The 15,181-nt window shown below is 41.7% G+C and overlaps 1 protein-coding gene across 5 annotated transcripts in view; it reads left to right on the plus strand.

The window, feature by feature from the left end:
- The window catches only part of LOC115159184 (band 4.1-like protein 4), a 101,328-nt gene that overhangs the window by 2,729 nt on the left and 83,418 nt on the right, over positions 1–15,181 (plus strand). For 2 of the 5 annotated variants that reach the window (XM_029708655.1, XM_029708659.1), the window contains exons 1-2: positions 3,660–4,215; positions 4,395–4,661. In XM_029708655.1, coding sequence (XP_029564515.1) covers positions 4,563–4,661 — 99 coding nt within the window. In that variant the 5' untranslated portion in view covers positions 3,660–4,215; positions 4,395–4,562. Of the gene's footprint in view, positions 1–3,658; positions 4,216–4,394; positions 4,662–4,869; positions 5,024–15,181 lie in introns of those variants that run through there. The other 3 variants (XM_029708657.1, XM_029708658.1, XM_029708656.1) reach the window with 3 other exon arrangements.

A 15,181-nucleotide genomic window follows, 5' to 3' on the forward strand; every position in this document is an offset into this window, starting at 1 on the left:
TCAATTGGATTGAGGTCTGGGCTTTGACTAGGCCATTCCAAGACATTTAAATGTTTCCCCTTAAACCCCTCGAGTGTTGCTTTAGCAGTATGCTTAGGGTCATTGTCCTGCTGGAAGGTGAACCTCCGTCCCAGCCTCAAATCTCTGGAAGACTGAAACAGGTTTCCCTCAAGAATTTCCCTGTATTTAGCACCATCCATCATACCTTCAATTCTGACCAGTTTCCCAGTCACTGCCGAGGAAAAACATCCCCACAGCATGATGCTGCCACCATCATGCTTCACTGTGGAGATGGTGTCCTCGGGGTGATGAGAGGTGTTGGGTTTGCACCAGACATAGCGTTTTCCTTGATGGCCAAAAAGATACATTTTAGTATCATCTGACCAGAGTACATTCTTTCATATGTTTGAAAAGTCTCCCATGTGCTTTTTGGCGAACACCAAACGTGTTTGCTTATTTTTTTCTTTAAGCAATGGCTTTTTTTCTGGCCTCTCTTCTGTAAAGCCCAGCTCTGTGGAGTGTACGGCTTAAAGTGGTCCTATGGACAGATACTCCAATCTCCACTGCGGAGCTTTGCAGCTCCTTCGGGGTTATCTTTGGTCTCTTTGTTGCCTCTCTGATTAATGCCCTCCTTGCCTGGTCCATGAGTTTTGGTGGGTGGCCCTCTCTTGGCAGGTTTGTTGTGGTGCCATATTCTTTCCATTTTTTAATAATGGATTTAATGGTGCTCTGTGGGATGTTCAAAGTTTCAGATGTTTTTTTATAACCCAACCCTGATCTGTACTTCTCCACAACTTTGTCCCTGACCTGTTTGGAGAGCTCCTTGGTCTTCATGGTGCCCCTTGCTTGGTGGTGCCCCTTGCTTGGTGGTGCCCCTTGCTTGGTGGTGCCCCTTGCTTAGTGGTGCCCCTTGCTTAGTGGTGTTGCAGACTCTGGGGCCTTTCAGAACATGTGTATATATACTGAGATTATGTGACAGATCATGTGACACTTAGATTGCACACAGGTGGACTTTATTTAACTAATTAAGTGACTTCTGAAGGTAATTGGTTGCACCAGAAATTATTTAGGGGCTTCATAGCAAAGGGGGTGAATTTTTTGAAACAAGTAAGTTTTTTTATTTCACTTCACCAATTTGGACTATTTTGTGTATGTCCATTACATGAATTCCAAATCAAAATCAATTTAAATTACAGGTTGTAATGCAACAAAATAGGGGAAACGCCAAGGGGGATGAATACTTTTGCAAGGCACTGTATATTTATTTGTGAATAACACCTGGTGCGCAATGTCTAATACTAAGTTAGTCTCGAGGTATTGCTCGCCTGAGGTAGAGTACCTCATGGTAAACTGTAGACCATACCAAGACTTTTCATCTATATTTTTAGTTTCCGTCTATTTACCACCACAGACCGACGCTGGCACTAAGACCGCACTCAACGAGTTGTATAAGGCCTTAAGCAAACAAGAAAATGCTCATCCAGAAGCGGCGCTCCTAGTGGCCCGGAGACTTTAATGCAGGCAACTTAATTCCCCTTTACCTAATTTCTACCAGTGTGTCACATGTGAAACCAGAGGGAAAAAAACTCTAGCCCACCTTTACTCCACATACAGAGATGCGTACAAAGCTCTCCCTCACCCTCCATTAGGAAAATCTGACCATAATTCTATCCTCCTGATTCCTGCTTACAAGCAAAAACTAAAGCAGGAATTACCAGTGACTCGCTCAATACGGAAGTGGTCAGATGACACAAATGCTATGCTACAGGACTGTTTTGCTAGCACAGACTGGAATATGTTCTGCGATTCATCCAATGGCATTGAGGAGTATACCACCTCAGTCACCGGCTTCATCAATAAGTGCATCGACGACGCCGTCCCCACAGTGACCGTATGTACATATCCCAACCAGAAGCCATGGATTACAGGCAACATCCGCACTTGAAGGCTGCCGCTTTCAAGGAGCGGGGCACTAATCTGGACACTTATAAGAAATCCCGCTATGCCCTCAGACGAACCATCAAACAGGCGACGCGTCAATACAGAACTAAGATTGAATCATGCTGCACTGGCTCTGACAGTCGTCGGATGTGGCAGGGCTTGCAAACTATTGTAGACTACAAAGGAAAACCCAGCCGCGAGCTGCCCAGTGACGCGAGCCTACCAGACGGGCTAAATGCCTTTTATGCTCGCTTTGAGGCAAGCAACACTGAAGCATGCATGAGAGCACCAGCTGTTCCAGATGACTGTGTGATCACGCTCTTGGTAGCCTATGCGAGCAAGACCTTTTAAACAGGTCTTAACAGGTATGTACATACGGTCAACATTCACAAGGCCGTGGGGCCAGACAGATTACCGTGACGTGTACTCAGAGCATGCGCACACCAACTGGCAAGTCACTTCACTGACATTTTCAACCTCTCCCTGACGGAGTCTGTATATCTACATGTTTCAAGCAGACCACCATAGTCCCTGTAACCAAGAAATCAAACGTAACCTGCCTAAATTACTACTGGCCTGTAATACTCACTTTGGCAGCCATGAAGTGCTTTGAAAGGCTGGTCATGACTCACATCAACACCATCTTCCTGGAAACCCTAGACCCACTCCAATTCGCTTACCGCCCCAACAGATCCACAGATGAATGCAATCTCAATCGCACTCCACATTGCCCTTTCCCATCAGGATAAAAGGAACATCTATGTGAGAATGCTGTTCATTGACTACAGTTCAGCATTCAACACCATAGTGCCCACAAAGCTCATCACTAAGCTAAGGACCCTGGGACAAAACACCTCCCTCTGCAACTGGATCCTGGACTTCCTGACGGGCCACCCCCAGGTGATAAGGGTAGGCTACAACACAACTGCCACGCTTATCCTCAACACGGGGGCACCACAGGGGTGTGTGTTGAGTCCTCTCCTGCACTCCATGTTCACCCACGACTCCAACACCATAATTAAGTTTACTAACGATACAACAGTGGTAGGCCTGATGACCGACAACGATGAGACAGCCTATAGGGAGGAGGTCAGAGACCTGGCAGAGTGGTGCCAGGACAACAACCTCCCTCAACGTGAGTGAGACAAAAGAGATGATCGTGGACTACAGGAAAAGGAGGGCCGAACATGCCCCCATTCACATCGATGGGGCTGTAGTGCAAATGGTTGAGAGTTTCAAGTTCCTTGGTGTCACATCACCAACAAACTATCATGGTCCAAACACACCAAGAAAGTTGTGAAGAGGGCATGACAACACCTTTTCCCCCTCGGGAGACTGAAAAGATTTGCCATGGGTCCCCAGATCTTCAAAAAGTTCCTGCCATCCAGGACCTATATACTAGGCTGTGTCAGAGAAAGGCCCTGCACATTGACTCTGTACCGGTAACCCCTGAAAATAACCTCATTATTGTTATTTTATTGTGTTACTTCATTTATTTATTTTACTTTATTTAGTATTCATTTTCTTATCTATTTTCTTACAACTGCATTGTTGGTTAAGGGCTTGTAAATAAGCATTTCACGGTAAGGGCTAAACCTGTTGTGTTTGGCGCATGTAACAAATAACATTTGATTTGATATACAGAGACCCGAGACCTAGACCGAGACAGAGACAGGGAGACCAGTTTGCAAATCTCCAACAGGTGGCATGATTGTATCATCTATGAATGTATATTGTCGGTATGGCTTCAATTGGTGGAAAGTCCAGAAGGGCGGAGTCATTTTGTGTCGGGAAGCTTTGTCGTGAGAGATGGGCACCGCTCCTTAGCAACGGGCTGTCTGCAATGCTGAAGAGTGGCGAGATTTTGCCACATTTTTCTAAGCCGACGGGACAGGTGCAGGCTAAGCCTCTGTCTTCACTTTTAGTAGGATTAACAGATATAAGACAAATAAAAATTAAAGACTTGGAGATCAAAAAGCGGATCACACTGAAAATAATTGCTATTTTTCTTGCATGTCTATGAATATTGGAGCTGGAGGGCACTGAAGAGCGCATAACTCGTGTTTATTGAACGCAATAAAAGGAAGGAACCTTGCGGTCCGGAAGTTATCCAGTTTTTCATGAAAATGAAATAACTATAAACTACGGGTTATAAAGAAATAGGCTTCACATACTGTACCCAAAGCTCAACATTTAATGGAGGCTGATTTGTTGAAAGAACAAGCTGCAAGCCAAAACAAAAGGTTTCGCAATTATTTTGGATAGATCACAAAGGTGTGTAGCCTATTGGGAACCTTATAAAACTGCTATGTATTTTTATTCTAAGCATTTGTACAGTATTGTGACAAGTTTATTGGCCTAAAGGCTGCTTTAATCCTTATTTTGAAAGGTTCGTTTCAATGCAATGTATTCTGATCATTCTATAATTTTAATGGTTCTGTCTTTTTTTGCAGATCATAGACAATACAAGGACTGGCTAAGGAGTGTTTTATTGAAGAAAACCCCATGATGAATTTGACTTTTATTTAGTCCCAGCATTAGTCCATTATTTGATCATTGAATTGACAGAAGTCCGCTAAGTCAGTGCAGTGTTGCTTTATCCCCCCTGCAAAAAGAAAGACATGAGTTGCTTCTGTGCTCCCCAGGAGGAGTTTTATTGTGAAGTTTTACTGTTGGATGAAACCAAATTGACGTTAACCACTCAACAACAAGGAATAAAGGTAAGAGAAGATCCCTTTACACGCGCTCCTCTGTCTGTCATGTAGCCATCATTTAATAAGCGGTCTGTCGTCACATCGCGCGCGGTGAGGCTTGTCAAGAATCTGTGCTTCTACTTTGACTGAAGTATGCAGTTGTTGGAATCTGGTATCTGTGTTTTTGACTCATTTCTAAATGTATCAACAAGTACAATGTGTCGTTTATTAACAGAAAGCCCAAAGCTACCATGAAGGTGTCTCTTGAGGATACATTTGGCTATTGGTAGCTGACCAGGAGCCCAAAAAGTAGCCCAGGCTTCTACTGTAATTTGCTGTGAACTCTCTGTGAAACAAAATACAGGCCCCAAGGGCTGTTAAGAAACATGGTGAGTATCTTAGCTATGTAAGTGCCTTTGATAGTCTCAATGACTTTATTTCTAGTCATGAATTAAATCTGAAATTATGCTTTAGGGGATTTCCATCCAAACAAAAGCATTCTCATGACACAGTTGAAATCCTGAAACTTGATGACAACCAACCAGTGCCAGTTTTCTAGTTTAACTTTTGTTACATGTCTGTACAGTATTTGACTTATATCAGCCTACTAGGCCACATTCTCTCAGTGATGCTCATTTGGATCTTCATAATGTTTTTATAACACATGGTGTGTTAAATCTACAAGTCCACCACAACACACAGTCAAAAAAATGCATAAAGAAAACACCCAGAGCATGCCTTACATTTTTTGGGGTCTAAGTGGAAAACAAAGACTTGAATGTATCAATATCAGTTGTAAGTATCTTCTCTGCTTTCTTTACCTTGGGGCATAGTGTAAACCAAGACTTCATGATGATAGATTCAATACTGCGATGCAACTTCAGTTTCAGGAAAGTCTGTTAGGAGAGCTCACTGTCTGTCATTCTACAGGGGGTGCTATTCAATGACTGTTATGATGCTATAGGTATTATGTACCATTTTCTCTTGACTAGCTTCATAATATAATTCCAACCCAGAGCAGGTCGGACTGGGAGTGAATATGGGTTTAGTTTATGGGCTGGATATAATCTCTGAAGACAAAACTCAGGTCTCTCTGTGTGTCAAAGGGTAAGAGGCATATAATTATGTTCTGATGACTGCTTGGGCTAAACTGCATCTGGTTGCTTGGCCTCACCTTGCCCTTTGACGCTCATACCTCTATTTCCCTATTATAATGTTCCAAATATAAACCCTTCATAGCATATAAACCCTTCATAGTCCATAGCTTTTGGTCTATCTTGATAAGCCCTTTATTTAAATAGGAGAGAAGGCCTAACCGTTGGGCACCTGTTACAGTAGTAGGTGTGTTTTGCTGGTTATTTGTGAAAAGCGACTCCTAAAATTGTGCATTTGGAAATAGAGAGACCATCTAACTGATTTTTTTAGTTGCCATGCCACCACCCACCACTCAGACCCATTCTCTGCAACCCCCCCTCTCCTCAAGATGGCCTCACATGATACCCTGGCGCCCTATCCCTCTTGGCTTGGCTTTATTCTCCCTGTCTGTGCTCCACTAGTGACTAGTCCATTGGAGAGATCAGGTTGCTCATCCTCTTTTAATTGTTAATGTGAGAGGCTGTCCAGGTGAGCTCTCTGGAAGCCATGCATGGTGAATAGTGCAGTATCTGCTGTGTATTATGCATTATTGTCGTTTTGTATACATTATGTGTGTAATATGTATTTTCTCCTTTATGGCTCTAGGGTGAGTTAGTAAAGCTGCTGTGGTGAGATTTTGAATGAATGGTTTCTGACTGTACTGATCCAGCAGAGTAGGATTATAATCCTGGTATTGTCAGTGGTTAGATTAAAAACACCAGCTCTACCGCAGTGGAGCTTAGCTCTGGGTTGGTTCTATGAATATTATATCATTTATTGGGCTCTAGGATTCATCTGATCCCAGCATAACAATTTGTAACAAAAGTCGAGTTTTGTAGTTGGTTCTCATAAACTTTTTTTGTATTACACAAAAATATGTGTACTAAACAAAGTACAGAGGGACTCTGGAAGTGAAGCTGGCACTAATCCTATTCATGCTGCTCTCTGTTACTGTTGAAGTTTAGCTTTTCGTTCAGCAGTGTGGCATGACATACACCTGTATTTCCCTGGCCCCTGACACTACTGTGACTGAAAACCACATGAGTGAGAGACCAGACAAAGACAATGAAAGGGTTTGAGTTAAAAGGCTTTGGTCCGAAAGAAAGAGATGGAATGCGGGGCAGAACAAAGTGTGTGTTTAAGTGACACATTTTTCCAGAGGGACGCTCACTTTGTCTGTCAGTCAGTCAGGTTTTTTAATTAATTTTTTCCCTTCAGAAAAAGAGGCCAAGAGAGCTGCGAAGGAAATGCTGTTTAGTTGACCTCCACACCCGTGTCCCCAAGGTGTTGCGCAACACCACTCCAGCTGTCACTCTGGTGTGTTGTCACCCATCTCAAGATCTCCCATCTAGGCTGTTTATTTTATGCTGCTCTCAGCTGTAAATAAATAAGAAAAAAGAGACTTGAAAGGGTTCACAATGTGAACAGAAGTTCCCTAGCCTACATTAATGGGCCTTCCTGCTGCACCTGCAATTATATTTTGATATTATGTATTATTTCTCACGTTTGTCAAAGTTTTTATGCTTCACTGCTGGGAGCACATTTGTGTCTGAAAAGCGGGGCTAGGTGGGCAGAGATGCATTTGGCTCCTGTAAGCCCGATCCAGTCTTTGCTATATGCTGTATTAAACAGCACTGAGCCTCTTACACAAAGGCTTCATTGAGTTTGGCCCGGGGGCTGTGTTGGATTTAGTGTGAGGTACAGAACTGCTACCACAACAAAGTAGAGCAGTCCCAAAGACAGCGGCCGCTGACCCTGAAGGCCACGTCTGTTTTCTCTGGCCATGGCTAGAGAGAGATGCTCTGACCGCTTTAGCTTTCTGGATAATAATTAACGAAAACAGGGCAACTTAGCCACAGCTGCTTCCTTCCTTGTCGTCATTCAGAATGTCTTTGTTCTCCAACTTCCACTAAATACAATGAACATGGTGTTTTTTTTTGTACAACAGGTCATCCCCTAAGGTTGTCACAAAGCATAGGCAGCATTTCATGTCAGTGTACCTATAAAGTTCTTCCTGATTCATGCCAGGAGAGAGGGTTTGGGTACATCAGGGTAACACTGCAGCTGTGTGACATGTTGATATGCTTGGCTCAGGGCAAAGTTTTTCCATTGTGAAATTAGAAATACATAAAAATTCCTGCATGTGCGGAATGTGTCAATTCCATTGTGTTTTTAGAGCTCGGTACACATTAGATCACATTAGCCTATTTTAGACGTCAAATATTTGTTGACAGTGTCGACCGATAACAAATTCCTCAGCTTTATATCCTCAGAAATTACATTGATATTTTAAAATCAGTGAATTTCTGAAAGAGAAAGTCAAAAGCTGGTTGCCATGGAAACATATTACTTTCTAATGAACCTGGTGGCTACTAATGGATCCTCTGTGATCTGCTACTGAAGAGTCAATAGAGAGAGAGAGAAAAAATCTAACTAACGCCTGCCTATTCAATCAGTATTGGCTTTCTTTCTTATCTCTCCACTTTAACTCAGCTCAGGCTGTTTTGTGTGGGGATGCAACATTTACATGTCCCTCTTTGAAACTGTGAAGAATTCTACCTCAGACTGTGTATGACTGTGTGAAATCGGTGTTTGTTTTTTCCCTTGAGACAATCAGTATGTCTTTAACTAGGTGAATTACAAGTGATTTGTTAAAACACTTAGCTCAGTTCTATCACCATACAGTAATGTACTGTAGCAGGTGGGCGGAAACTGTCAAAAGCTTGTTATCTGTTAGCTGACATCCCACAGCAATAAACATCTAATGCTAGGAGGCACCAGAGCCATATTTTACATCCAGAATCGTTAATTGCTACATTGATTCTTAAAGAATATAACTTATAAATGCCTCATGAACTTAGATCAACTGTCCTACCCCATCAGAACCCAAAATATAAGCGTGTTTGTAAACAACGTAAATGTAAACAAACTCTGTATTGCCTCAATACATCATTTTGATATCATGGATGATCAATCCTTGCATCCATAGCTCGGTCTATGAATTTGAGAGTGGTTAAATTTCTCCAGGCCCATCTCTCAGCTTTTTACCAAAACAGAGCTGGGGTGTCCACTTTCTTATTGTGTCAATTAAGGATTCAAACTTTAAGAAATATTTCACTCTGGGAGGCACTAGTGTATGGGAAAACTGCTAAAAATGGTTTGTGTTGGTACCTTTGCTTTTAATCACCTCGTCCCTCTCTCCCACCTCCTCTCTCTGTCTCTCTGTCTCACTCTGTCTCTCTTTCGCTCACACACTCTATATCCCCCCCTTTCTCTCTCTCTCCCGTTGGAGACAAGCACAGACGTCCCCCGGGCTTGCCCTCAAAGTAGGGTAGAGCACTGGGGAAACAAACACTTACACCATCTGGATCAAAGGGGGAGTAACAGACGAACACCCCACATCTGTGGCCTATGAAAACACACACACACATTTCCATTACATGATGGAAGTATTTTTGAGGTGGGTTTAGCAGTGTAATGTTTGTTATGAGGCAAAATAATTCTTAGGAGAGAACATCGTCCACATTCACAACAGTATTGTATATTAGTATACAGTATATTAGCCTGAATGCTCTTAAGGAACCTGTCTTGCCACATACAGTACCTACCTGTTGGACAGAGCAGCCAGGGCCAGGTAGCAGCTCATTATGTAATTAGGACTGAGTAGTGATCCACCTATTACCACCTAAGGCTGGTAAAACACACACACACACACACACACACACACACACACACACACACACACACACACACACACACACACACACACACACAGGCTCAGCTGTGAATTATTTACTAACACATTACTGCTAATGGGGCAGGGAACAGTAATAGTCTCATTTGGAATGCTCCGATTTTCAACTCTGGAACTGGCATGTAAGTGTGGATCCAATAAATAGAATCGGTCTGTTTATTGATTTAGTAGGATACTCTCACTGTTGCCCTCTCAGATTTAAGTCAACCCATTGTAGGCAATAGGCCTGATGAAAAACCATGCTTACATGATCAGTCTATCCAAAAATCTGTTTACTAATGTTAAGTGATTTGGAGTGTAAACCAACATCGAAAGAAACTACTTTGAGGTTCACAGTGTGCGGCTGTGATACTGTGAGTCAGCAGCACATCACTAATCAAATAGATATGATAACTTATTAGACACTAGCGGTGTCCACTTACTTCTGCTGGTTGAAAGTGATAATGAACGATAGTAGACTCTCGGCCCTGGAGGAAAAGTGCGTGCTTGCACGCACACACAAACACACGCTTGCGTCTTCAGTTTAATTATCACAAGCCCTCTGACATATATTTTTTTGAAAGGAGCTATACAAAATGAAACTAATTGCCCGTTGCTAGACTTGCTTGGCACAATCACACACAATTTCTTTTTCATTACAACAGGAGAATAAACGGCACGCTGTGTGTGATTACAATTGCTGTTATGTGTCAGTCGCCAGAAAGAATAGCTGTCGCTCTATGGGGATCCTAATAAAAATCAAATCATAAATGATCACTTTTATTATTAGCAGATACCTGCAGATAGTCTGATCTGATCGCTTACCCTGATATGTTTTAAGCCTGTCCAGAGATTTGTTAAACAAGTCTAAGCAACAGATATCGACAGGGCAGGGGGGAGGGGAGCTGTAGTAGGGAGAACCAAAGGCACTGAGGTGTGAGTAGGGTTGCAAAGCTACTTATCATTTACTAAAGTTGCCATCGTCTTCAGCAATTTCGGTAATTAACAGAAGATCTATGGCAATCTATCGTAACTTTAGTCATTTATACTTCAATAACTTGAAACAAATGTGTTGGTATATAGTATTGATTTGTTATATATTTGTCTGTATTGTCCATGAGTTTCTAGTAGATAGACCATATGGTTCAAGAGAAAATGGCCTAATTAATGAAAAAAGCATCCAATTAACAATGGCATTATTTTCAATTACCTCTGCAACTCATCCAACTATTGACTGCCACCAGTTTGACACCAAAACATTGATAAAAGTATACAAAAATATTTAATGCTGAAACCCTCATATTAAACACTGTTGATGGTTTATATTTAGGATAATGTTTTAAACTATTTTTTTTCTTCTATTTTTTCTATTAAAATCATCTTATTTAATTATTTCATATATTTTACATGTGAAGGCCACACAGAGGGCCAGAGATAATTACAGACACCTGTGATAATCTGAAGTACCCAGAAGGGCCACTAGATGTCTTGTGATAGATTACATAAAATCCTTGAAAGATACCAAAATTCTGGTTTGCAACCCTAGGTGTGAGTGAGCACGTCCTTGCTCAGTCAGCCAAGCAGCCAGGCAGGAGGGTGTGCGCTATGGAGAGAAAGGGAGAGAGAGAGAGAGAGAGACAGAGAGAGGAGATATAGTGGGATTTCAGGGGGGTGGGAGAACAACAGTTTATTAATCTCTTCATGGCTGCCTGTCTTTAGTCACCCTGAGCAGCGTAATATCTTCTCTGACAGGGCAGGATTAACTCAGATTATATTGTTGTTATACACATACCTTATTTAAGCACCTACACATTGCAGGGTTTTCACCAAGGTTTACAATGGAATTCCATGCTGATTTAGCCATAACCTTGGAGTGTTTCATGTGTTATTCGTGAATGGGTAAAATATGACGAGAGGACGGGGACGTTGTTGATGCTTGTTAAAGATGTTTTCTGCACCACCTGTCCTCATATTAGGCATGGATCAGCAAATATCATTCAAACACTCCTCCTCACAAACACAGACACACACACACCCACGCACACACACACAACCACACACACACAAAAGGATCCAATCTGTATGCTATTGCTGGCCTAAGAAAGACTTATCTTTCCCCCTATGGAGCATGATCTAAAAGGTATTTCATAACTAACATGAAAAATGATGCTCTAACCCATCTTTGCTGATGTCATCAACACTGCAAGTGGTTTCTTTCTCCTTTGTCAGAGATTATAAAATACTCTGTATTACAAATGGTTGCTTCCATTTTTCACCTGATTGAAATTTTCAGAACGCGATATTAAAACAACCAGCAAACTTTTAACCCCCCTCTCTCTCTCTCAAAAGGGATTTACAGATCAACTTTAACTTTTTACTTTATCTGGCTGTGAGGCCTCATTTTCAAAAACATGTTTAGTGCTTCAGATCAAAATAATCACTTACATCAGGTCTGAGATGTCGTAGGAGCAGAACACACATGCCCAATCTGTGCTACTGTACCATATAGTGTGTATATGAAACACTGTAATAGCTTATAAAACATCTCAATGATATACCCCCTGTCAACTTAACTACTTTACACACACCAATTCCCCAGATCATACAATTGTAATGTCACAGTTGTTATCATGTATTGTGCTTTACTATCTTGCCTGCTGATTAGGGTTATCATCATAATCATCATGAAAAGTTCATTATGTGGTGTTTTCCTCTGCTCTGAAGCTCTAATCTTGTCTTTGACCTTAATCTCCTTGGTGACCACTAGGCAGGACTCAGCATTCAGAACACTACACAATGTGACCACAGTACACTTGTCACTTTCCATCCATTCTCATCCAGACAGTTTCATTCTGTTCTGTTGCGATCTATTCAGTGGTGTGAGGACAATTCACTCGTGGATTTGTGTGTGTGTGTGTGTGTGTGTGTGTGTGTTTCTGTGTGTGTGTGTCTGTTTCTGTGTGTGTATATATGTGTGATCACATACATAAATCACATACATGAGCAGCTGAAATCTCTGCAAGCCGAGGTTACTCCTTATTAAACAGAATATGTGCATGGCTTTTTACCCTGCAGTCAGCATGCAGCTATTTTAGTTCTCTCGCTTTGGTGTATGTATTTGGCTTGTGCTTTACAAACCTCTGCAGAGCTTGTTTTTGTGTTTTTAGCGAATGTGTATAGCTTTGTGCATTCTGTGTGTTTGGGTCCGAGGTTCTTATGGCCGGGGGGTGTTCCGTTATTATTTAGGCTAGACGGTGTCTCTTTGCGTAACAGTCTGTGCAACTCAGTTATGTGTAACTCTGTGTTGTTGTTTTTGTCGCACTGCTTTTCTTTACCTTGGCTAGGTCGCAGTTGTAAATGAGAACTTGTTCTCAACTGGCCTACCTGGTTAAATAAAGGTGAAATAAAAAAATAAAGTCTAGTGCAGGGATGTCAAACATACGGCGGGGGGTTCTAATCCAGCCAGCGGGTGGTTTGAGTAAAAAACGTATAAATAAAGCAGTGTAGAAATGATAATGGACCTATATTCATGCAGTTTCTTGACTCTCCAGCTCGCTAATAATCACTGGACAGTCAGGGAGCATCGAACATTTTTTAAACCATGGATAGTGGACTATTTTCTGCAAATTTTGACGGCAAAGAAATATAACCCGTTTTCTGTGCGGACCTCCAGACCTGAAGACCAAATGTGGCCCCCGGGGCAAAATAAGTTTGACCCCCCTTGGTCTAGTGGGTTTGTTTGTATATAAATGACTATGCAATCCTTCGGCCCTCTTGAATACCTATTCTCTGATCTCTGTTTATCCTGCCCTTATTTCATCCTTTGTATTATTCAGTTTGAATTAGAAGCCTCAGGCATGGGCTCCCATTTTTCAGACGAGTCTGTGTTCTTAGTCTGGTAGATGAATACCCTACACCAGTGGGTCCCATCTTTCTCTAGACCCATAAATCAAGATGGTTTAAATGGTGTTTTAAATTGCGTGTTTAAGCAAATTTGGTAACATCTTTAACCGTCTGGGCCTCACAGGACATACCTAACCTAGAAACTGGTATAATCTGTGGCAGAGGCCAACTGTTATAAACAGCAGGGTAACCATGGCAATGGAGAGGGGTCTGCTCTGGCACCTGATGAATGCAGGCCCGGTGTCAGTGCCAGATCTGACTGCCTACCGAATCTGACCGACTGCCGCGCCCAAATGCGTCACAAAACATTTTGTAAGCTGATTTGCCGTCCTTTGCTGTTGTTCTGCCGCCCTAGTCGAGATGTTTATTTGTCCTCCGAAACTAGAATTGTCCCAGTAAGTAAAAATGATGTTGAAAAGATGTATAAAGTTAGGTTCATTTTAGGTTCTGAATGAAATTTTGAAAATACGTATTTTTTGGACTTACTTTGAAAATACGTATTTTCCAGATGTTGAAATCAGGTTCGTTTTCAGTTCTGAATCAAAATTGAAAAGACATCTTGAGTAGGGTAAATTATACTGTATTATACTCTTCTGTGCTGTACAGTTGTACTTTACTGTACTCTACTGTGATCTACTGTACTGTGCTGTGCTGTTCAAACTTGTGAAACATAGATGTCTATGTTTGGGCCAAATATAGGCCAGTCCAGACCTGGCGTCTGTGGACGTTGAAATCAAAGCCAGTCCGGACCCTACCAATTCTGAACCAAACTTATACTTCTATGTTTGGGCTGCTCCCCTACCCTGCCGCTAAAAATATTATTGATTGTACCTCTACTCTGCAGTTCAGTGATTATTGATTGTCATTACCATTAGTATCTTATCTATTTATTCTGCTACTGGTCACTGTTACTCCTGTTTACATGTATATTTAAGGGATAATGCCTGAGAAGCCGGTATTTGGAGGATATATTGGCACGGGTGTTGTTAGGCCAGACAGCTAACACAATCACTTCAAACTGAAGCTGGAAAGACGGCATATTAGCTGCACTTTGTTTCATTTTTACCTTTTTTCAATTGACATTTCTTTGTATATATCCATAAAAATTATGCCAGCTGATTCATGATTTCGACTGGCTGAGAAACGCTGCCTGCCTGTCTGTCTGTCTCGTCCTGACTTCCAACACGTTCATTACTATGGGACAGCTGGAGATCGAATTTGAATATTGAAACAAGGTTGAAAATGTTGGAGACACAGACAGCAAAGTGTAGACAAATCTCGGCTGTTGAAAACTAAATGTTAGTCTAAAAGAAATATGACATAATGTCTAGATGCTTTTTATAGTGGAGATCACGTTTATAAATTACCTGGCTGGGCTGATGAGGAAGTGGATTGCGCAGTCAGATGGAACAGAGTAAATAGGCGTTTTAACTTCATAGATTTAGCTGGTGGTAACTTGTGGAATAGACACCAACTAGAATGTGGTTTTAACCAATCAGCATTTAGGATTAGACCCACCCGTTGTATAAATTACCATTAATATATTACCATAAGTATTTATATATTCCTGCTACCAGTCACTTTTCAGTCCTGTTTACAGCCCTGTCACGCCTACACTGACACTCTTGCACACACACAGACTCACATTAACACCCCCACATTTACACTTACATACACACCTACCCACCACTTATGCTGCTGCCATACTGTTTATTATTATATTTATTCATTATTTATCCTGCTACCAGTCACTTCCTCCTAATCCCTGCCTACATGT

This window comes from Salmo trutta, chromosome 23 (genome assembly GCF_901001165.1).
Source record: "Salmo trutta chromosome 23, fSalTru1.1, whole genome shotgun sequence".
Taxonomy (NCBI): Eukaryota; Metazoa; Chordata; class Actinopteri; order Salmoniformes; family Salmonidae; genus Salmo; species Salmo trutta.